We start from the raw sequence: 22,807 nt of genomic DNA on the forward strand, positions 1-22,807 counted from the left end.
GAACTTCATTATTTTACTAGTATTATGTTTATACACTTTTCCTCAAAAAAATAAAAAAAATAATTAAAAAATAATAAAAAATATAAAATGTTTATACACTTCAATTTGGCTTTTTCAAAATATTTTTTCTTATAAGCTAGCAATCAAGTGTTGAATTACCTATTTACTTAGTCAAAGTCTTGAATATAGCCCTTTCATATTTTCATACTAAGCTACATATAATAGATACAAATTCTAATCCTAGCTTAACTATCTCACTAATACAATCGACAAAAACATATAATCATACAAATACTGATAATATATGACTAGTAATTTTTTAGGAAAAACTAGTACTCAATAATTTATTCTTTTATTTTTATTAAGAGAACTAGAAGGAATTCATATCATTGAATTTTATTTTATTTTATTTATTTATTTATTTTTTTTTAAGAGAAAGATAAAAATTCATTAATTGAAAGCCATATGGATTAATTAAAAGCCATATGGTCATATCATTGAACCTAATGAAATCAAACAATGCCAAGTTCCACTAAGGTAGAAACACTTGCTCCACACAGAAAATAGGAAGGGGAGATATTCTTTTGTGTTCTTTCATTTTCAAGCAAACAAAGTCCAACAACAATGAAAACATTGCGTGCAAAATGCAATTGTTTCCAATTTCACAACATTTGACATTAATATAACTTTCAAATTTCAAAGTAACCATACACAACTACACAAGTGAGTAATAATCATGCATTTTTTCCATGTTATTATTCTTCCTTGCTAAAACAAAACACATAACACAATTCTGAATTACAACTGACACAACTGAACTCATATCTCTCTCTTTTCTCTTTCCAATCTCTACTACTCGGTACATACGATATGTAGACAAATATAAAACGTTACATGAAACAAATTACATTAAAAGACGGTTTATAAAAACCAACAAAAGCATGGGGAACTAAATAATTCACTTTTCAAATTTTAAACTCTTTTTTTTTTTTTTAAACTCTCATTACCCTTTCTAGTGTTTGTAACACTTGGAAGGCTGAAAAGCAAAGGGACCCACAGTGAAGAGAGAGTAAGGCAAAGGCTTAGGAGGTGGGGCCATGGTTTTGTTAAAGAAGAGGAAAGCGCCTGAAATCCCTCCATTTAGATTGGTTGCATGGGAGCATGGCCCACTGTTATTGGGCTTTTCTAATAGGTAGACCTTGCATTTGTGGGCCCCATATGTGGTGATTAATTTTGGGGCCTCAAGAAAGAAGAACCCGTTCTTGTCCGTTGTTGATTCCTTCTTGATCATGTACTTAGTGTTCCTGCATCTTAGCTCCACTTTTGCTCCTATTTTCACAAGGACCATAACACAACAATAAGTATTACCAAGTCATGTGTTGTTCGGTGTTATTAAATGTTTATGTTAACGTTTGACATTTGATATTATTTGATAAAGCATTAAAACTCTTTTGAAAAGATGTTGAAACTTTTTTTTACTCGTATTAAATTTGAACTAAACTACAAATAAAGTTTCCTCTATTGTGGGAGATCATCTAATTGTTATTAGAGTATGACTAATTTTAAACAATTTAATGTACTATAATTAATTTTTTGTTTGAATAAAGTGATAATAAACCCTTTATTTAATTGATATTTTGGTCAAATTTGACATACTTTTACGATCTTTAATGCACATATTGTTATATTATGGTCTTTTTAAGGAAGTTACTTATACTTGTAAATAGTCCATAAACCATAATACATAGTCAAACTATGTTCTTTGAATTTTTGTCACGGGTAACAAAAAATGACATACTTGAAAGTGACTTTTAAGACATGCTAATATTGTTAAACCCATACGTAGTAGAGTACTACTCATTAAAAAAAAAAAAAAAAAAAAAAAAAAAAAAAAAAAAAAAAAAACCGGAGTAATTACTCAATCAAATACTACTAGCAAAAAATCTTTATGCTACGTTGTAATGTCTTCATCCTAATATTTCTTACATTATAATACTACACCCCCCATTTGATATTATTTGCAACGACTTAACATAAAATAAAAAGAAAAAATGTCTAATCGTTGCAAATAATACGAAAAAAAAGTAGTAGTTCTGTTTGGATGGTGTGTGTTAAGGTCGAACAGGAAAAACTTTTGGAGGCATAGTATGATGAGTAAAATACAAGAGATGGATTGAGAGAAACAAACCAGAAAGAGGGGAGGCGCCAGTGAGAGTAGCAACACCAGAATAAGAACAATTCTTACAGTAAACAACACCTTCAACAGCCACTAACTTCCTAGGCGGCATTACATGGTGAGGAGCAGGAGCTGGAACAGGCGCCTTAGTTGGCGGGTAAGATGGGGACTTAGCTGGAGAGTGTGCGGGGACAGCGGCAGGAGAGTGAGACTTGTTGTGATGCTGGTGGTGGTGGTGATGAGCAGTGGGGGCAGAGGCAGGAGAGTGAGAGTGAGAGTGAGAGTGGTTGTAGTGGTGGCCAGTGGGTGCGGAGGCAGGGGAGTGAGACTGGTGATGGTGGGTTGGGGCGGGTGCGGAGGCAGGGGAGTGAGACTGGTGATGGTGGGTTGGTGCGGGTGCGGAGGAAGGTGAGTGAGATTTGTTGTGGTGGTGGTGGTGATGGTGGTGGGTGGGGGCGGCGGCAGGGGAGGAGGAAGGAGAGAGAGTGTGGTGGTGGAGGGTGGGGGCGGCGGCAGGGGCGGAGGAGGGGAGAGCGTAAGGAAGGGTGTTTAGCTGCTCATTATTATCAGAAGTGGTAGCGGTAGTAGTGAAGGAGGAAGCTAGAGCTAGGACTAGAATAGAGAGAAAAAGTGCATGGGGAAAAGAGATCTTGCCCATGATTTTGTCAACTAAAGGGAATTACGAGGAGAGAGAAAGTGAGTGAATTTGGAGGGTTAGAGTGGAGTGGTGCTTCATTTATAGAAGGGTTTAGTTGCTTGGGGATGGATAAAATCATAAAGTGAACTGTGGTTAAAAATGTGGGATTTGTGACATTGTTTCACCATATTTTTTATGGGTCACTCTTTTTTATTTTTATTTTTACCTTTGGATTAAGGCCCTGTTCTTTTGAGCTTTTGGGCGGAGCAGAGCAGAGCGGATTGAAGCAGAGCCGAGCAGAGCAGATTTCCTTATTATTACTACTACTACTACTACTATTATAACTATTATTAATATTATCGCATTATAAGTATAATTATTAAATATTATTATTAAATATTAATTATTAAATATTATTTAATTATTATTTTTATTAAAAATTAATAATTAGTATTATATTTAAATATTAGTTATTATCTTTAAATATTAATTTATATTATAAAAAATCAATTATTAATATTATTAATATTATTAGTAATAAGTATTATTATTACTATTATTATTATTATAATTATTAATTATTATTATTATTATTATAATAATTTGATATTAATTATTATTTTAATAATTAAATATTTATTATTAAATATTAATTTTTAATAATATTATTATTATTAAATATTTATTATTTATCGTTTTTATTATTAAATATTAATTTTTAATTTTATTATTATTAAATATTATTTATTTATTATTATTATTAAATATTTATTATTATTATAATATTTATTATTTATTATTATTATTAAATATTTATTATTATTATTAAATATTAATTATTATTATAATAATTTAATATTAAGTATTATTTTTAAGCAGAGAAGGGCAGAGCAGAACAGAGCAGAGCAGAGCAGAGCAGCTCTAAAGAACGGAGCCTATGTTTGTCATAATTTGGTTTATGGTAAAATTGTACATGTACAATTTTTTTTTTTTAATTATGACTTGCTGACCATAATCACCATTGTCATTGTTGTTGCACACTTGCACTAGAATTCAAGACATTGTCGAATTTTCACCTACAAGGAGGATAATGGCTACATTGGGGAGTGATCATTTATGAGTTTAGATGAGTGGGGATTTGTAGAATTTGTTATATACATTCGGGTGTACTGTATACCCAACTAATGTAAGGCTAATTTTTATTTTTCATTTGATGATAAAATGAAAAACATTCATCAAAATAAGAACAAATACTCATGGGTGTACGGTATACTCGGATATATATAACAACCTCTCGGAAATTTGTGGGGTAAATAACTACTTAAAAGATTAGATTTTACTACAAAGATAGATTATTAAGGTTGGCATCATGAGTCGGCATGTTTTGTAAATTGTAATAAGCTAGCTAGGCTTGATCTGAGAGGCACACATAATAGCCTAGGTTGTGCATTTATGCGTTGTGCTCACACAAGCATGTTGTATATTATGCTCACTCATTTTTAGGTTACAAAATGTAACTTCTAGAGACACCATCACCTCAACACAAGGACTGAGTTGTTCTTAAGCCCTATTTTGGAGATGCCAACTCGATCCAACTAGGTCCAACTTTAGACATAGTTGAATTATAGAAAAAAAAAATTAAAGAAAGAAAATTTGTGAATTTTCTTTTAAAAGGGATGATTTGATTTCTTGATTTGAATGAGCTTTAATTTCTTTCTTTCTTTCTTTCTTTCTTTCAAAAAAAAAAAAAAAAAAAAAAAAACCCTATGATTTCTTCTAAAAGAATAAAATTATATGAAATGAATGTTTATTATGAGATAAATAAACTTTGTTTTTAACATTAAATTAAAAATACTAAGGGACTGTTCACATTTACTAAACTGAGCTGAATTGAAGTGAACTGAATAGAGCTGAAATGAATATTTTATGAGAGAAGGAAATTAGAAGTTGAATTGAAGTGAATTGAACTGAAATTAAGCTGAAGTGAACATGCCCTTAGATATTAGTGACAAACAATAAGATTTGTTTTGATTGACATAAGTAAATACTTGCCTAAATAAACTTATGATAGAGTATAAAACATAATCATAGGTCTTAATCATCAGTTTAAGATTTTGGTTGAGATGACCCTTTAACATGGTATCAAGAGCCTAGTTAAGATCCAATTTTTTTTTTGATCGTAAATTTACATAATTTGCGTCTAAGCTTTGTAAGCTCGTGCGTTTTTTTATATATATATATATTTTTTTTTGAGGGTTTTTTATATATTTTTTTTATTATTACTAAGTTGTGAATTTATGCGTTTAAAAATGATGGTTAAACTTAACATAATGTAGTTTAAAATGGACCTCAAATGCTTTGTTTCGTACCTTATTTTCATACACAATCCCTTAAATAATCTTCACGAATTAGTTTATACTCGTACCTCATTTTCATACACAATCCCTTAAATAATTTTCACAAATTAGTTTATACTCGTACTAAGATCTTTCTAGTATTGCCGGAAATTCCAACATGACCTAATGATCACTCACAGTAAAAAGGTTATTTTGATTTTAACTTAATTAAAGTGCCCGACTTGGACCAAATCATTGCGCGACAAAATTCAGTGGTTACTACTTATAGTGTTGATCAAACTTTTTGTTTTGTTCTATTTATGTTTTATAATTTTAGCCGTTAGACTATAATTGTAATATATTTAACACATTGCGTTAGAATTAAATCATAGAGCGTTGTGTCAAAAAGGCTACAACTTATTCGGAGCTAATGCATGGTTCTTGGCTTCTTGCCAACCAAGCGTTACTACAAAAACAAAGTAGAGTAACTTAACTTCTTGCAATTGTAGCATTAACGGCAAGTTGGCCATGCAATTGCAAATAGATGATTCCAAAGCTAAACCTTTTTAAAATCATTTCTTAAATCATGTAAATAATGCCTCAATTCAGGGACATTAAGTTCATTCTATGGGTATGCAACATACTTTGGAAGTATTACTAAGCAATTATATCCTCAATTACCTAATTACAACCTTTTTTTATTTAGAAATTTATAGGGAGTGAGTGCGGTTGTTACGTTAATGTTACAAATGTATTACTCGTAGGCTTAAATTAGAGCACATTCAATTAAACTAGGAAAAATTGCCCCGGGAATAATCTCATTTTTGGGCCGTTCACTAAAAATAATCCCTCATTTGGATTATTTTTTAATAATCCGACCTTTAATAATAATCTTCTTTAAATAGCAAGTTACTTGACATGTGTCGGAACCTAATTGGTCCAAAAAAATTAAAAAAAATTAAAAGAAAAAAAGTTTTAAAAAATCAATTAATAAAAATCACTCACCAGCCAAACAACCTCCCTGCCGCGCCGACCACCCCTGCCACCGTAGCCGGCTATGCCGACCTCCATAGTTTCTCAAATCCGGCCACGCTAACCTTCCCCGTCTTCCGATGCCGACCTTGCTGACCACCCCTGCCCTTGATTCCAGACTCGCTGGCCTCCCCTATCCCCCAATTCCAGCCGTGCCGACATCCCCTGTCCTCCGATTCTGGCTGCGTTAACCTCCCCTGCCACGATTCTGTTTGCATCAAACTCCCCAATTGTTTCCTGAGATTTGGTTTGGTGGTTTTCGAATGGTCTTAGGTTAATGGGGTATCGATTTTTCGAAGGGGTTTTGAGGCTGGGTGGGATTCTGGTCGGCGTGGTCAGGTGGAGGTGGTTTCGGGTCTCTGGGTTGGATGGTGGTTCTAGGTTTTGGGTTTATGTTTTGTTGGTGGTGGTGGTGGGGATGGTGGTGTGGCTGAAGTGGTGGTGTGTGTGTGTGTGTTTTTTTTTTAATTAATTTTTTTTAAAATTTTTTGACCAATCAAGAAGCGACAAGTGTAAATTATTTTTTTTTTTTGAAAAAAAACATACTCAATTAGTTACAAGTCACCTGGGACCAATTAAAGAAGATTGACATTAAAGGTCAGATTATTAAAAAATAATTCAAATGTGGGATTATTTTAAGCGGATGACTCAAAGGTAGGATTATGTCGGGCAATTTTTCCATTAAACTATTATTGTTATCGAATATATGGTTAAGAGGTTTAGTAACAATTATCTTTACCTAAGGGTAAGGGATTCCACCCATTTATTCCTACTCTAAAACCTAAGGTAATAAATACTCTTAGCCTCCTCAAACACAAAGAATTCTTTTTCATAATTAAACCAAACAATTGAAAAAGAGTAATAGATACATGTTTTCTTTTCCTCCTCCTATTTATTTCCTTTCCACTTCCTTTTCATTGTTCTAATAACCAAGCGCCCCCGGCCCTTAATCAAATAATGTAGTAGGTTCTTCTAATAAGTTCAAAGTTTAGTTAGTGTTTTTGTTTCTCACTTGTTCATTGTTACTCCGTACTATTTAGTTTAGTGGGTTAGATAGTAGTTTCCGAATTTCATCTTTAGTTATCTATCATTAACTTATTTAAAGGCTATTTCAGTTTATGTAGCAAATGTATGTTCAAATCAACGTATAATTTTTATTTTTCTTTCAGTTTAGAGGTGCACGCAAACACACATTTGCGATATGCCCATACTTGATGATTTATAGTGTTTCAACGGAAAAAAAAAAAAAATTTCTTAGTAAACTTAGAGAAAAATTGGAGTAAAATTATCATCGCGGTGCAAGTGTGATAAATCAAACTTGTCTAATTTAGGGTATAAATTAAAGAGAACGATTTTATGACACTAAAGTTAGACCGTTAGAGGGATTAAAAAAGATTTATAGGGATGCATGTAATAATTCTATGCAATCCACTTTTTATCTAGACTAGTCCTCTTCAAACAAAAGTGCTCTATAGTTGAGTTTATACAAGTACTCTTCGCCATTAAATTTTTGGTCGAAAATTGCAATAACAAGTGCTTATAAATTAAAAATTGCAAGTTACGTTACAGAAATACACGGGAGGGAGATTGGTCAAAGGATATGATACACTCCTTATTATCTGCTGCATGGATATTATTGTATAATATACTTGCATTGCTAAATTTTAGCTTAGCTTAATTTTCTCCTCATATTTTGCACCTGACGCATAAACCATTAAACCTCTTGTGTGCATAACTTTCTAAAGAAAAATGAAATTAATGACCTCCATACGACTACACCAGCGGCGGGCTATCCACGACATTGCCATTTTACCCATTAAACCTCTCCATCTGCAGGGGTATGTAGTCTAAAGATTTATTTGGTTAAAAACATTTAAAGACTAATACCAGTACAAAACTATGGGACGGAGGGAGTATAAAACACCAATGTATTATTGATTTAAAGGTTATAAGTGTTATTTGGTAGGATATACTTTAACAACAAATAGCCGTACATACTTGTGGTGCTGTACTGCTGTGGAGTGTGGACTACTTCAATCTCATGCGTGCGCTTCTAATAGCAGATTACAGTGGTAGCCATAAGATTGGCACTAAGCCGTGTTCAGGTAAGGAGGACCCATCTCGAATTCATGGCCCATGTATTGTGACACATAGGCATAGCCTTTCCATTGGACTATCCTTCAATTCTCGTGTTAAACTGTGTTACTATCAATTCTTTTGTGCTTATATTGGGCTGAGCCCAAACAACAAATCATTGCTCATCAAGCTAAGCTCATGACACAACATGGCTTAAACATTATGGGTGTAGGAAATAAAGGCTATATCAAGGCTACAAGTAAAGAGAGTGAGATGAATAAAATAAGGAGGATAAATTATAAATATAATTCGAAGATTTTGGGCATGTGTGATGTCGTGGAAAAATCACTGCTTTGAAAACGAAAATTGGCTCGTCTAAAGTACAAAGCGTTATAGCCAGTTTGTTCCCCAAGATGATGGGATAGTTCTTAGGTGTAAGCTTTAGTTGTATTTAAAGCTAATACGAATTGTACTACTCCCTCCGTCTCATAATAATTGACACACTTTTCATTTTTGGCTATTCCACAATACTTGACACATTATCAATTTTGAAAAGGGACTACTATTGTAAAATTATTTTTCTTTACACTCCATAGTCCCATTGCTTTTTAAAAAATAATTAAAAATTTAGACCCTGCTTAATTTTTTTAGCAATAATGTAATACAAAAGAAATTTTTTCTACAATAAACAAATATAATAAAAAGACCCACTTACATTTTTATTAAACTACGTGCTCCCTTCAACGTCCCAAGTATTATGGGACGGAGGGAGTATATGCACACTATACAATCTCACTCTTACTTAAAAGTATACTTTATTTAATTTCTTCTCCATTTAACCCAATTTCAAATTCAATAAGATATTGACAAGATTAAATGACAAGAACAAAGGGAATAAAAAAATAGGTTTGAAAAGAAAAAGAAAAATGATAAATGTAGTACACATTGGGTATAACCGTATAATATAGTAGTAGTTACCCACCTCTCAATATTAGGGCTGAGCAAAATTATCCGAAAAATCGATTTGTAACCGTTTTAAAAATTAGGGTACCCGATCCGATAACCATAACGGTTTGGGTACCTGTTCTGATAATTTGTTATCGGGTATGGTTATTGGGTATCATTTTAAAATTAACGGTTATCCAATTCGATCCGATAAGCATTTTTTTGCTTTTTTTCCCTACTTAAAATCTATTTTTTTTAATATCTAAACTCTTACTTTACATCATAATTGCTTTATAATATCAATGATTAGTAATATTATTAATAATTTGGTCAAAATCATATGATATTGTTGTTAATTAATGGTAAATTATATCATAATAACTACATAATTAACTTTAATTATCATTATTGGATATCTTATTGGGTACCCGATAACCGATCTGAAAATACAGGTACCCGAAATTCGGATACCCGAACATATCAATTCGGGTTATGCATATCACTTTTAGGAATTTTGGTTATCAGTTCACGGTACGGGTACCCGTCCCATGCTCATCCCTACCTCTCATTACTTCATAGAAATTTTCAATACTCATCTTTCTTAGAACGATTTGCACTAACCTTTATTACTTCATCCTACTTGCAAAAATTTGTACTAACCTTTGTTTTCACTTGTTACCCGTGTAACTAATCCATACTTTTAATCTAAAATACTTTTCTAGAAAATTAATATATGTTTACCAAATTAAGCATTGAATCAAATTATACAATGAAAAGATGAGAAAATCGGATATCATATATCCTCATATGTATAGATCAGAGGAGCATCTTACTAAGTGATGGGAGTTCGATTCCTCATATCCCCCATTCCTATAATAGGGTGAGGATCCCCTCTCTGTAATTCACCGTTAAAAAAAAAAAAATGTATAAATCAGAGTCATGGAGATACTCCGGAATAATATTAGCCCATAGCGACTCAAATATATAGACAATATAGTCAACTTTAAATTTTCATGCAAATTTTCATGCAAATTTTCATGCTATGATTATTATGCATCACATGCAAATAATAGTTTTTAATGTTCGAATGACATAAAGTGGGTAGGTATAGGCTGCAATCTTGCATTGTGCTCATATTAATTATGTGAAATATCTAGTGTTAATTTTTAAGCTAAAAATAAAGGAGTAATCACTTACTAATTGTAATGCATTAGACAGTGTCCAAATGAAATCAAAGATAGAAAATTGTTGACGATTGATCATAGTTTTGGAGATTTCACTACCACAAATTAAATTACATACGTGCAACAAGCTCCATGGAAACAATAGATACATACAATTTTTTTGGCAACTGGCATTGCTAGCTAAACTAAATAATAACATTAACAATGTAATTTGAACTACTAATGTGACAAATCAATTCAAATAATGTATTAGACAGTTCAATACATATTGTAAAGACATCAATATATTACAAAATGTGAAAAGTTTGAAACTTTATTTCATTTTTCTGTAAAACAGAGAATTTTTGGGATTTGGTTTAACGGCGCAACCACAATAATCACCTGGGCTCCTCACCCTAGATAGTATTCTCCTTTAGTTATATAGTGTCCATACACCAATTGCATCATACCAGCAAAGAAAAAAAAATAGACAAAAAATACATAATGCCAACACACACATAATGCCAACATAGCAAGAATAAAAATATCATTTCTCTACACTCCCCTTGCAAGTTGAGCTTGGGATAAATGACCAAGACCCAACTTGGAGGTTAAGAACCAGTGTTGTTCTGCTGGCAGAGACTTCGTCATAATGTCAGCAACTTGTAAGGATGATCTGACATGCTGGGTGACAACCAATCCTTCTTGAATCTTTTCTCTAATGTAATAAGCATCAAGATTGAGATGTTTTGTACGCTCATGAAAGGCTGAGTTATGTGCAATATACTAAGCAGATTTGTTGTCACAAAAGAGTGTGACAAGCAGCAAGCATTCTTGTTCCAAATCTTCAAACATTCCAGTCACCCAAGCAATTTCACTCGTAGTTTGAGACATGCTTCGTAATTTTGCTTCACATGATGACTTTGAGACAACCTTTTGCTTCTTTGTTTTCCAAGATATCAAGCACTTACCATAGAAGACACAATATCCTGTCAAAGACCTTCCACTATAAGAACACATTCCCCAATCAGTATCAGAAAAAGCTGTGAGCATTTAATCTCCTGTCCTTGGATAGAACAACCCAATGTCTACGGTTCCTCTCAGATATCTTACAACATGTAAAGCAGCCTTCATTTGTGGACGTCTAGGATAGCTTAAAAACTGACTCAGTTGTTGAACTGAGTAAGTTATATCAGGTCTTGATAGAGTCAAATAGAGCAATTTGCCTATTAATCTCCTGTAGCTTTCTGGATCCTCCAGAATCTCTCCTTCTTCAGATGATAACTTTACCCTCTTTGGAAAGAGGAAGCTTGTTGCTGTGTAATCAGACATCCTAGAAACTCTAACAATGTCGATGGTGTATTTTCTCTGGTTTATCATGGTTCCATGTTCACCTCCAACAACCTCGATCCCTAAAAAATATCTCATGTGCCCCAAGTCCTTCGTGGTAAAAGCTTCATCAAGTCTTTGCTTGACATTTTTTATTGTTTCCTCATCATCTCCTGTCACCAAGAGATCATCCACATATACCAAAATGATACAAATCTTTTCATTTTGCTTCCTGAAAAAGACAGAGCAATCCCTCACACATTGTTTGAAACTGTTTCCTAGTAGAAACTTTGTCAATTCAACATTTCATTGTCTAGATGCTTGTTTTAATCCATACAAGCTCTTTTTTAATCTGCATACATTCCATTTTCACGTGTCTTATATCATGAAGGAATCTTTAAGTATACTTCCTCATCCAAAAAGCCATGTAAAAAAGCATTATTTATGTCAAGTTGATGAAGGTTCCATCCCCTCAAGGTTGCTAAAGCAATTAGCAACCTTACCATGGTGAATTTTTCCACCGGTGAGAATGTCAATTTGTAGTCTTTTCCTTTGATTTGATTGTCTCCTCTAGCTACTAATCTTGCTTTCAATCTTTCAACATTCCCATCTTTATCAAACTTCACTTTATACACCCACTTGCTGTCAATAGCTTGTTTTCCTTCTGGCAAGTGAGTACACTTGCCAAGTTTCATTCTTTTCAAGAGCTTCTATCTCCCCTTTCATTGCTTGAACCCAACCCGGGTGTTGACATGCTTCTTTAAAAGTAAATGGCTCTTTAACATTCAGAACATTGTTCAAGGACACTACATAATCATCATCATAATATTCATGGTTCTCCAAACTGCACATTACTAAATTAGCAGTTGCTCCTTCCTCTTCATTGCTTTTCTGCCTTTTTGTATCCATAACAAAATCACGGAACTTGGCTGGAAGTCTTCTTTCTCTTTCAGGCCTTTTTGGATCCGGTTCAACTTGATTGTCAACTGGTTGGTTTTTTTGGGTGAGATCATCAATCTTATGCCCAATTTCCTTATCTGATCCTTCTCCATATTCCTCCTGGTTAATGTTATCATCATCTTGAACATCAACATTCTCAAGAGGACTTTTTAATTCTTCTTCCATATGAACCATATCTTCTTCTATTGCATCTGTACAGGAAAACTAACAGGATTCTGCTTATACTCATCTTGAGTTTGTTTGAAAGGAAAAATCTTCTCTTCGAATCTCACATTCCTGCAAACAAATATCTTGTTAGTTTCAAGATCATATACTTTGTATCCCTTTTGATTAACGGGATATCCAAGTAATATGCATCTCGTTCCTTTCTGAGCAAATTTGTCTCCTTTTGTGTGCCTGTTTGAAGTATAATAGAGACATCAAATCACTCTCAAGTGATTGTAATTTGTCTTTCTTTTCATAAGCCTTTCAAAAGGAACTTCCCATCCAATCACTGAACTAGGAAGCATGTTAATAATATGAGTGGCAGCCAATATGCCCAAAATTTGCTCGGTAATCCTGCATGAATCTTCATTGCTCTAGCTATCTCAATGAGATGCCTGTGCTTTCTTTCAACACGACCATTTTGTTGAGGATTCCCTGCAACGCGTCTTTGATGTAAGATCTCTTTCATTCTGAACATCTGAGAGCACTCTTCTTGAAAGATTTCTGTACCATTGTCACTTCTTATTGTTTTCACAGTAGTTTGGAAATGGTTCTCTATATAAGCTAAGAAATCAACTAGGATATATTTCACTTGCTCTTTGCTGTGTAGCAAATGAGTCCAAGTGACTCTTGAATGGTTATCGAGAATAGTAAGGAAGTACCTTCCACCTCTTACTGCAACTTTTCTGTATGGACCCCAAAGGTCAATATGCAATAAATCAAACACGTTTTTAGCAATCGAGTTACTAACGGGGAAAGGTAATTTATGATGCTTAGACACACAACAAGTATCACAAAAAAACTCATTCAAACCCTTACAGTCACATACTGATAAATGTTTCATCTTAGACAAGGAACCATGTCCTAGTCTTTGATGCATCAAGTTCAAACAAGGAATTGTTCTGGAATTTAATACAATACTATTACATTTCACAAATCCACCTTGCTTATTCAACTCTACTCCTTAGTTGATCACTTGCTTTTCATTCCCTTGCTCGAGTTTGTATAAACCTCCCACCTTTCTTCCTCATTTAACTATTCTCTCATCAGAACGGTCCTGAAACAAACATTCACCATCAATGAAAGTTACTTTCACTCTGTTTTGCTCCATCAATCTACTCATTGAAAGAAGATTATGTTTGAACTCAGGAATATACAACACATTCCTTATTGTTATTTCAGGACTTAAATTGATAGTCCCTATTTTCTTTACATATCTTATCGTTCCATCTGGAAGTCCGACACTTACATGTTTCTTTATAGTTTTGAGCTCACTGAACATTGATTTACAGCTAGCCATATGGTCAGATGCACCTGAGTCCACCAACCATGATTGTTTTCCAAACATTTCATAATATGAGCAAGCATTATAGGATGAAATAATACTTGCAAAATTGCTCATTTGTTGCTTGGTTCCAGAACTTCCAACAGCTTCTTGTTTCTTTGCATTCATTACTTTCAGAACCTGTTGCACAACAGCATTTACTATACCATCTGATTGACCAGAGTCATTCATAGGTGTGTCTTGCACATAAGTTTCTTGTGTTCATTGCATTTGCAACATGACTAGTTCCTATACCTTGGGAATTCTTTCCCTTAGGTTTAGGTGGGTTCTTGAACTAGTCGGGGAAACCATGTAATTTGAAGCATCCCTCCATAGTATGCCCCCTCATTTTACAATGTTCACAGAAGTACTTCCTCATCTTTTCTTCTTTAGACTCTCTTTTCTGAAAAATTTGACCTCCTTTATTGTTCTAGTTGTTGACCTTCCCTAACTGTAATTATTTTGATGGAAACTTCCCCCACCTTGCTTTGCTGCAGCCATGGCACTCACATCTTCTCCCATCTCCATAGCAACAGAAATTTCTTTCTGCTTCTCAGATTGTTGAATCATGTGAAATGCCTTGTTTACACTTGGCAATGGATCCATTGCCAGTATGTTCCCTTTCATATTATCATACCCTCTATTTTGACCTATAAGAAAGCCTATCACTTTGTTCTTGACATCTCTCTCAAACAATTTCTTCAACATATTACAACTACACTTACTCATTGCATCACAACTACATTCAGGAAGAGGTTCAAGATTGTTTATTTCATCCCAATAACTTCTCAACTTTGCATAGTAATCACCAACAGAGAGTTCATTTTGCTGTAAACTATTTAGTTCTTTCTTAAGCAAATATGACTGTGGTGCATTAGTTTCCCCATATCTTTCTAACAGTTCATCCCAAAAACCTTCAGAATACTCACAAAGTAGTAGTTGTTCTGCTATACTAGGTGAGACAGAGGTTGATAACCAACACCTTATCATGTAGTCATTTCTAATCCATTTTTCATAATCATCAGAATCGGGAGAAGGTTTTGAGATCTTACCATTGATAAATCCCAACTTGTTCTTGGCCCCTAAAGCCATTTTCACGCTTCTGCTCCAGTTCAAATTTTTATTGTCATTGAAGATGATGCTTCCCGAGGTAGTGCTGGAGTGATCTGAACTTCCAAGGTAGCAAGGATCTGCATATGGTATTATCGTATCTTTGCTCAGCCGAACAGATTCTTGAGTCTAAAATCTGACTCAATATCTTGAATATTTTTCTCTTCTAGATTCAAGTAAAGATGAGATCTTTACAGATTTTGAGAGGGAAATTTAGAAAGATTAAAACTTTCTTGTTTTCTCTAATTGGTTTCAAGATTTAAAAAAGTTTTCTTTGGTTTAAAAGATCAGAACCTGGTGATTGCTTTGATGCCATGTGAAAAGTTTAAAGCTTTATTTCATTTTTCTGTAAAACAGAGAATTTTTGGGATTTGATTTGACGGCGTAGCCACAATAATCACCTGGGCTCCTCACCCTAGATAGTATTCTCCTTTACTTATATAGTGTCCATACACCAATTACATCATACCAGCTAAGAAAAAGAAACAAGCAAAAATACATATGCGAACACACACATAATGCCAGCACAACAAGAATAAAAATATCATTTCTCTACACAAACATAACAATAACACAAGATTATTGCTAGTCAACGATGCTCCCGTACAGCTTATGTACTTATTTAAATTTAAGCTTCAAAAAAAAAAAAAAAAAAAATCTTCAATCAATCAAAGCTGAAGTAGGCAGTCCAAAACCATTAATCAAAGCTCAAATTTCTTCAGCCTCTCAGTAATCCTTGCAACAGTATCCGTTGTTGCAGCCTCACCAATCTACACAATTGTACAAACATAACTTTAATTCCCTTTTTAGATTCAAGAAAGATAATTTTGTTTTTCTTCTTTATAATTTTAGTTAGTTAATGAAAAAGACAGATGAAAATGAAATATTACGTTTAGTTAATTACTTTTTATTTTATTTTATTTTTAGATTTGAGGATTTGCTACACGTGTACTGCTTTTTAATTCCAAGGTCTACGGAGCATTATCTGTACCTAGACTTTTAAAATGGAGTATAACTTAAAAAATTCATTTGATAAATATAATCACTTTTCATTACATTATGAATTTAATGATAATCTTATTTTGTTGGTAAGAAAATCAGCTTATTCAGCAAAATTTAAATTTGACGTTTAAAACAACTCAATTCAAAACTTTTCCATGTTAACAATAACTAAAATATAGTTGATGCGAAATGTGAATGTAATTTTAAGCATTATCATTACCACTATTTATTATTGACTAGCTACAAAAGAGATCGAGTACTCGTATATACCTGTGCATGAATGGTATGAAGGACAATATTTCCGGTAACACAATAATTAGCATTAACAACTTCAACATTTTCTTCATGAAGAATTCGAATTGCCTCAGTGAAAACAAACTGGCACTCCAACCCCGTAATCAAAGTCACCAAAAGGGCGCTTCCATTTAGTCCCACTTCAATTTGGACCGGCGAATTCTTCGAATAATAACTTGTTCTACTACTTGATACTCTTCCAACTCCCAACATATTATCCCTGGTTTGCTTCAAATTTTCGATATTCGTTTTTAGTTGTTTGATGTAGTTTGTGGCGTCATCTATTTGATCCGGAATTGCCTGCAAATATACATGTATACCATCATCGTCAATGGTACGTTAATGGTGTAACCGTGTAACATATTATATTGACTAGTGTAACATATTATATAATTATATTACATAACCATATTGACTATGTAACAACCAAACACAAATGAGAGGTAGTAACTAATATGCCCTCTATTTCTTATTATTGTTATATTGATATAATGCAATTTATTGTACTGGGGTATTTTATGTATTATATATTACTCCCTCTAATCTGACTCTAAAAGTTCTTTTTTTTTTTTTTTAATAATTGACAGTGATAACCTTACAAATGAGTCAAAATAGGAAGAACTTTTAGAAACAGATAGAGTATAGTCAAAGACATCTACGTGAGAGCTAGATAAAGAGATATATAGAGAGACCAGAGACCTTAGGAGAGGAGGCATCATCGCGAGGAATAAGGGAGTTGAGTTCTGAATATAGAATTTTCAATGTGTTTCTTCGGTCTTTCTCTACGGTTTTCCTCTCTCTTTTGGTTGAGGAAGACTTAGTAGACTTAGCGGAGTTGCTCATCATTGTTTTTGATGAGCATACAATACAAGGGCTTTTTCCTTAGCTAAGCATGCCAATTCAATCCAGTTCATTAGATATTTATAAGTAGTAACAAGGGTAGAAATGTAAACACACATTTATGAATAAATTAATATAAGGTAGAGCATACCTAATATAAAGGTTTCCAAAGTTGGAAAGCAATGCAAATAATTTATGGGTAATGTGCGTGGCCGTGTGGGGATGCATGTTTGACTATATATGTAAGAAGCATGTGTCGTAAATGAATAAAAAAATATTAATTACTTGAGTAGTTTTCACATAAAAACAATGAGTGTTGCTAGTTTAATTTGTGACACCAAGATACTTATAGATGTATGCATGTATAATGGGAACAAATTAGGTCATAAATTCAAAGACTGATGTAGTAAAAGCTAAGGTTCACACTTATATATTACAACAAAAAAACTTAATTACAAGTATCTTAAAGAGACAAGAAAGAGGCCAATAATTATTGGTCCCATAATATTCATATTGATCTGCTAATGCATATGATAAATTATAATCCTCTACTCTATCTATTACTCGACCCCATCTAATAATATAGATGATTTAAGTATCCTTCATCTATATGTAAGTCTGTGAAATAAGGGATGAGTTCAGAGTTAAGATAATAAATATATGCAAACTAGCAGGCTGTTTATCATGACTTCATGAGACTTAGGGCCTGTTCTCTTCAGATTATTTTCAGTTCACTTCATCTCCAATAAGTTCAGTTCAATTCATTTCAGTTCTTATCTTAATTTCCTTCTCTCATAAAATATTCAGTTCAGCTCCAATAAGTTTAATTCAGCTCAGTTCAGTCAATCAGAATGTGCCCTTAATATTAGTTAATTCAATATATATCTTTCAAAAAAAAAAAAAAAAAAAAGTAGATTCAATATATATTGTCAAAATTAATGTGGCTAAGTTGGTTTTAGCCTCAAGCACAAAATTATAGGATCTCATCATAGCCCAGGTATATATAAGATGGTTTCTTAGGCTGGTTAGCGCGCCATGCAAAGTATAGAAAAAGGCGTGTTGGCTAGCTTTAAGATACGTGATGAAGATAGTGCCTTCAATTTCTATGTGGCAATTCACCTGATCAGACCACCTCTCGGATCACCTTTTTCAGACCACCTCTCAGATCACCTTTTCAACCATTATTATATACCAAGTACAGTCAAATTAAGGTATTTTGGTTGCTCGATCTAAAGGTTTAATTAATAAGTTGTAGTTTTGGTTTAATTTCTTATGTAGGAGCATATTATATATTAAAAAAAAAAATTAAAAAATCATGATCTAAGTATATAATATGAATCGCGTTTATCACACTCTAATTAAGAGATAAAAGGAGTAATTTAAAGGAAAAATTATCAAAAATAATACAAACTTTGAGCGGTCCGCTAAAAACAAGTCAAACTTTTAATTATTTCTAAATATTACAAACTTTGGGAGGTTTCCGCCTAAAACAACTTGTAATAAGTTAGTGACTTGATTAGAAAGTTATACGGGATACGTGTCAAAATTTTATTGGTTTAACAATTTAATTTGATTTTTAATTTATTTATTTTATGTTTTTTTTAAAAAAATTATTAGTATTAGTATTATTTTTAAAAACAAAAGGAAAAAAAATCCAATTCCCCACCCAACCCAGCCACACTGCCAACCTTCCCCTGCCCTCCGACGCTAGCCACGCCTAGATCCACCCTCCCTCAACGCCGGCGCCGACCCCTTCTCCTCCTATCATGCATCTCCCCCCTTCCCTCTTCCCCCCTAACTACCAACTCTCCCCGAAACCACCATTCCTCCGCCCACAAAACCCCCTTAAACCCATCTCCCACACCTTCGAAAACTGTAATCGGAAGCCTAGAGATGGTGGGGAACGTCCAGTTAGAGTTTTTCGGTGTTGGGGGGGTAGTTTTAAGGGGTTTCGTGGGAAAGGTGGAAGATTTCGAGGAGAGGGCCGGGTTGTTGGTTAAGGGAAGTGGGAAATGTGTACGCGTGACGAGGGGGAGGGGGTCAGCATCGGGGCCAGAGACGGTATGTTCGGGAGTGGCCGATGCCGGAGGGAAGACAAGCGGGCTGCTGCCAAGGTGCCGAGAAGGGGAAGGGAAGGGGAAGAGGGTGGCAAGCCTAGCAGCGGTGGCTGGTAGGGGAGTTAGGTGGGGGATGGTTTTTTTTTTCTTTTTTTTTTTTTAAAAAAAAATATTTTAATTGTGAAACTTAATTAAAGTTGTAATTAATAGTTAATTAAACTATTAAACGAATTTATTAAAAAAAAGTTAACCGGTCATTAAGGTTACAGGTTAGATATCTTGTTTAAAGCGAAAATCTCCCAAAGTTTGAAGTTTGTATTATTTAGAAATAATCAAAAGTTTGACTTATTTTTAGTGGATCACTCAAATTTTGTATTATTTTTTATAATTTTTCCTAATTTAAATTGGGTATGATAAATATGTATTTCACCATATATGATCAGATTCATCACAAACTAAAAAAATCTCTATGGGCTGATTTGTGACAGTTTGTCATATACTGATTACTGATATACTCATATTAGAAGCATATCCATTAATGCTTTTCATCAACACCTTACACGTAGTTAGCCAAAATTGGTGCAACAATATATATATATATATATATATATATATATATATATATATATATATATATATATATTGTCAAATCTAATGATGCATATATCTTCCTTTTTCCTGTGTTTTAATTTAATTAATTCTTGCCATACTTACTGATGTGCCTTCTGTTTTGTTGCCTACTTATTTGATTAGCACCTTAATAAGTACATGTGATAAAAGTATAATAAAAATTATTCTCAAAAACAAGATTTTAATCCTAATAATTCATATCAGTTTATCTTTCACTATGCTTACCTACTACATTGTCTCCATTAAGATTCTATATATTTTTTTTATTAATCAATAAGATTTAAGCCTTCCAACAAAGTTAATTAACCTTACAATTTAAAAGGCATACATATTAATTACTATTCTAGATTATTTTTAAAGTATGTATGTAAATACTGTGTTCAAGAACCAATATTAATTAAAGAAAGTGATCGAATTAAAATAGAGAAAATTACTTAATTAAATTCAATAATGTCCATGAAAGAATTATATTCCGTGAATAATAACATTGCTATACAGTGTACAAGGATTAGGCTTAGCCCCTAATTTAGCTATAAACATGGAAACTAAATAATCCTAAGGCTAAATACAAGGAAACCGAAAATATACACAATAATATTTACACTTATCTTAACACACACCCACAGTCGAAGCGGGAGGTAGACGGACACCGAGACTGTTCCTAAAATCATTAAAGAGAACTCGTAGGAGACCCTTTGTAAAAATGTCCGCAATCTGATATCTAGATGGCACATGAAGAACACGGACTTCACCACGGGCAACCTTCTCTCGAACAAAATGAATATCCATCTTAATATGTTTTGTTCGTTGATGCTAAACAGGGTTGCCGGACAAATAAATAGCACTGACATTGTCACAATACACAAGAGTAGCCTTTTTAATCTGACAATGTAGTTCTAGAAGAAGATTTCGGAGCCAACATGACTCAAAAACTACATTAGCCACGCCTCGATACTCTGCCTCTGCACTGGATTTTGACAATGTAGGTTGTCTTTTAGACGACCAAGAAACCAAGTTATCACCCAAAAATACACAATAACCAGACGTCGAATGCCTCGTATCGGGGCATCCACCCCAATCTGCGTCAGTGTATGAGACCAGAGTAGAAAAAGAAGATGGGTATAAGTGAAGGCCGTGGTCTAAAGTACCCTTAACATATCGAATAACCCGCTTAAGAGCTAACATGTGATCAACCCACGGATCATGCATATGAAGACACAACTGTTGGACGGCATATGATATATCCGGCCGTGTGAAAGTCAGATATTGCAGAGTCCCCGCAAGGCTCCTATACAGAGTAGGATCATCAAAAGTAGTACTAGAAGTAGCACTAGAAGTAGCACTAACCTTTGAGTTGGTGTCAACTGGAGTGGGAGACGGCTTACAAGAAGACATACCGGCACGCTCAACTATCTCTTCTGCATACTTGCGCTGTGAAAGGAACATACCACCCTTATGCCTAGTGACAACAATACCAAGAAAATAATTAAGCGGACCCAGATCTTTCATAGCAAACTCTGAACTAAGAAGATCCATGATTGAACGCTGGAGAGTATCTGAAGAAGCTGTGAGAATAATATCATCAACATACAATAATATGTAAGCCGTATCAGATCCTTTTCTGAAAATAAACAAAGAATTGTCCATTCTACTGTTGGTGAAACCAATAGATAGAACAAAATCTGCAAAACGCTTATACCAAGCTCGGGGAGCCTGCTTAAGTCCATATAAAGACTTACGCAGAAGACATACATAATCAGGATGAGTCCGGTCCTGTAACCCAAAGGTTGATGCATATACACTGTAATCAGGATGAGTCCAATATCTGTAACCCAAAGGATGAGTCCGGTCCCACGTCTTATTTTTAATGAGAGCATCAAATTCCTCATCCATGGCCATTTTCCAATTAGGGTCACGAAGAGCCTCAATCGGATTACAAGGTAAAGGGGACCTCGACACCGAAGTATGCATCGAATGTTGAGTGTATTTGGGATTGGGCTTAACAATCCCATTTTGACTCCTTGTCACCATTTTGAGCTGTTGGAGAGTACAAGGATGAGGTGAAGCTAACGGGCCTGATTGTGTTTGGGTCTGGTGGGTATTGGATGAGGTAGGGATATTCTGGTGTGGGCTAGAGGGGGGGAGGGAAAGAGTAAGAGACCCACTGCTTGGTGTAGCAGGTTGGGCCGTAGGAGGAGAGGCCTGGTTTGGCTGGGCCGTTGGTAAGACGGGCTGGGGAGAAGGAGGAGGGAATTGAGGTTGGATCTGCTGATTCGTAACATGATGGAAAATATAAGGAGGTAAACCATCATCTAGAAAAATCATATGCATTTGCATTTGGAACATATAAATTAGCAAACGGAAAAACTGTCTCATCAAAAACAACATGGCGACAAATGATGATTTTATTAGATGATAAATCAAAACATTTATAACCACAGTGGTTAGTAGGATACCCCAAAAACACACAAGGAGTTGATCTCGGTTGTAGCTTATTGATGGTAGTAGATGGAATAAGAGGGTAGCATAAACAACCAAAAACTCGTAAGTGAGAATAAGACGGAACCCTTTTGTAAAGAACTTCTAGAGGAGACTTATTTCCCAAAAGTTTGGTAGGACGAATATTAAGAAGATATGTTGCCATTTGCAATGCATGATGCCAAAAAGAAGGGGGAAGAGAGGCATGAACAAG

At 34.1% G+C, this 22,807-nt stretch overlaps 3 protein-coding genes across 3 annotated transcripts; all 3 read right to left on the reverse strand.

The window, feature by feature from the left end:
• Positions 1-662: 662 nt before the first annotated feature.
• Positions 663-2,867, reverse strand: LOC145579401 (uncharacterized). Its single transcript, XM_081636647.1, has 2 exons — positions 2,189-2,867; positions 663-1,329 (listed from the first exon to the last, which is right to left on the reverse strand). The coding sequence occupies exons 1-2, from the start codon at positions 2,832-2,834 to the stop codon at positions 1,013-1,015; spliced, it is 963 nt and encodes a 320-aa protein (XP_081492773.1). The 5' UTR covers positions 2,835-2,867; the 3' UTR covers positions 663-1,012.
• An 8,551-nt stretch (positions 2,868-11,418) lies between these two features.
• LOC145578219 (uncharacterized) lies at positions 11,419-15,274 on the reverse strand. Its single transcript, XM_081635578.1, has 6 exons — positions 14,665-15,274; positions 14,108-14,352; positions 13,193-13,630; positions 12,927-12,930; positions 12,380-12,845; positions 11,419-11,926 (listed from the first exon to the last, which is right to left on the reverse strand). The coding sequence occupies exons 1-6, from the start codon at positions 15,272-15,274 to the stop codon at positions 11,419-11,421; spliced, it is 2,271 nt and encodes a 756-aa protein (XP_081491704.1).
• Positions 15,275-15,809: 535 nt separating this feature from the next.
• Positions 15,810-17,434, reverse strand: LOC145579402 (transcription factor bHLH162-like). The gene is made up of 3 exons (XM_081636648.1): positions 17,288-17,434; positions 16,565-16,888; positions 15,810-16,062 (listed from the first exon to the last, which is right to left on the reverse strand). The coding sequence occupies exons 1-3, from the start codon at positions 17,432-17,434 to the stop codon at positions 15,994-15,996; spliced, it is 540 nt and encodes a 179-aa protein (XP_081492774.1). The 3' UTR covers positions 15,810-15,993.
• Between the last annotated feature and the right edge of the window lie 5,373 nt (positions 17,435-22,807).

This window comes from Chenopodium album, chromosome 14, assembly GCF_948465745.1.
Source record: "Chenopodium album chromosome 14, dcCheAlbu1.1, whole genome shotgun sequence".
NCBI lineage: Eukaryota > Viridiplantae > Streptophyta > Magnoliopsida > Caryophyllales > Amaranthaceae > Chenopodium > Chenopodium album.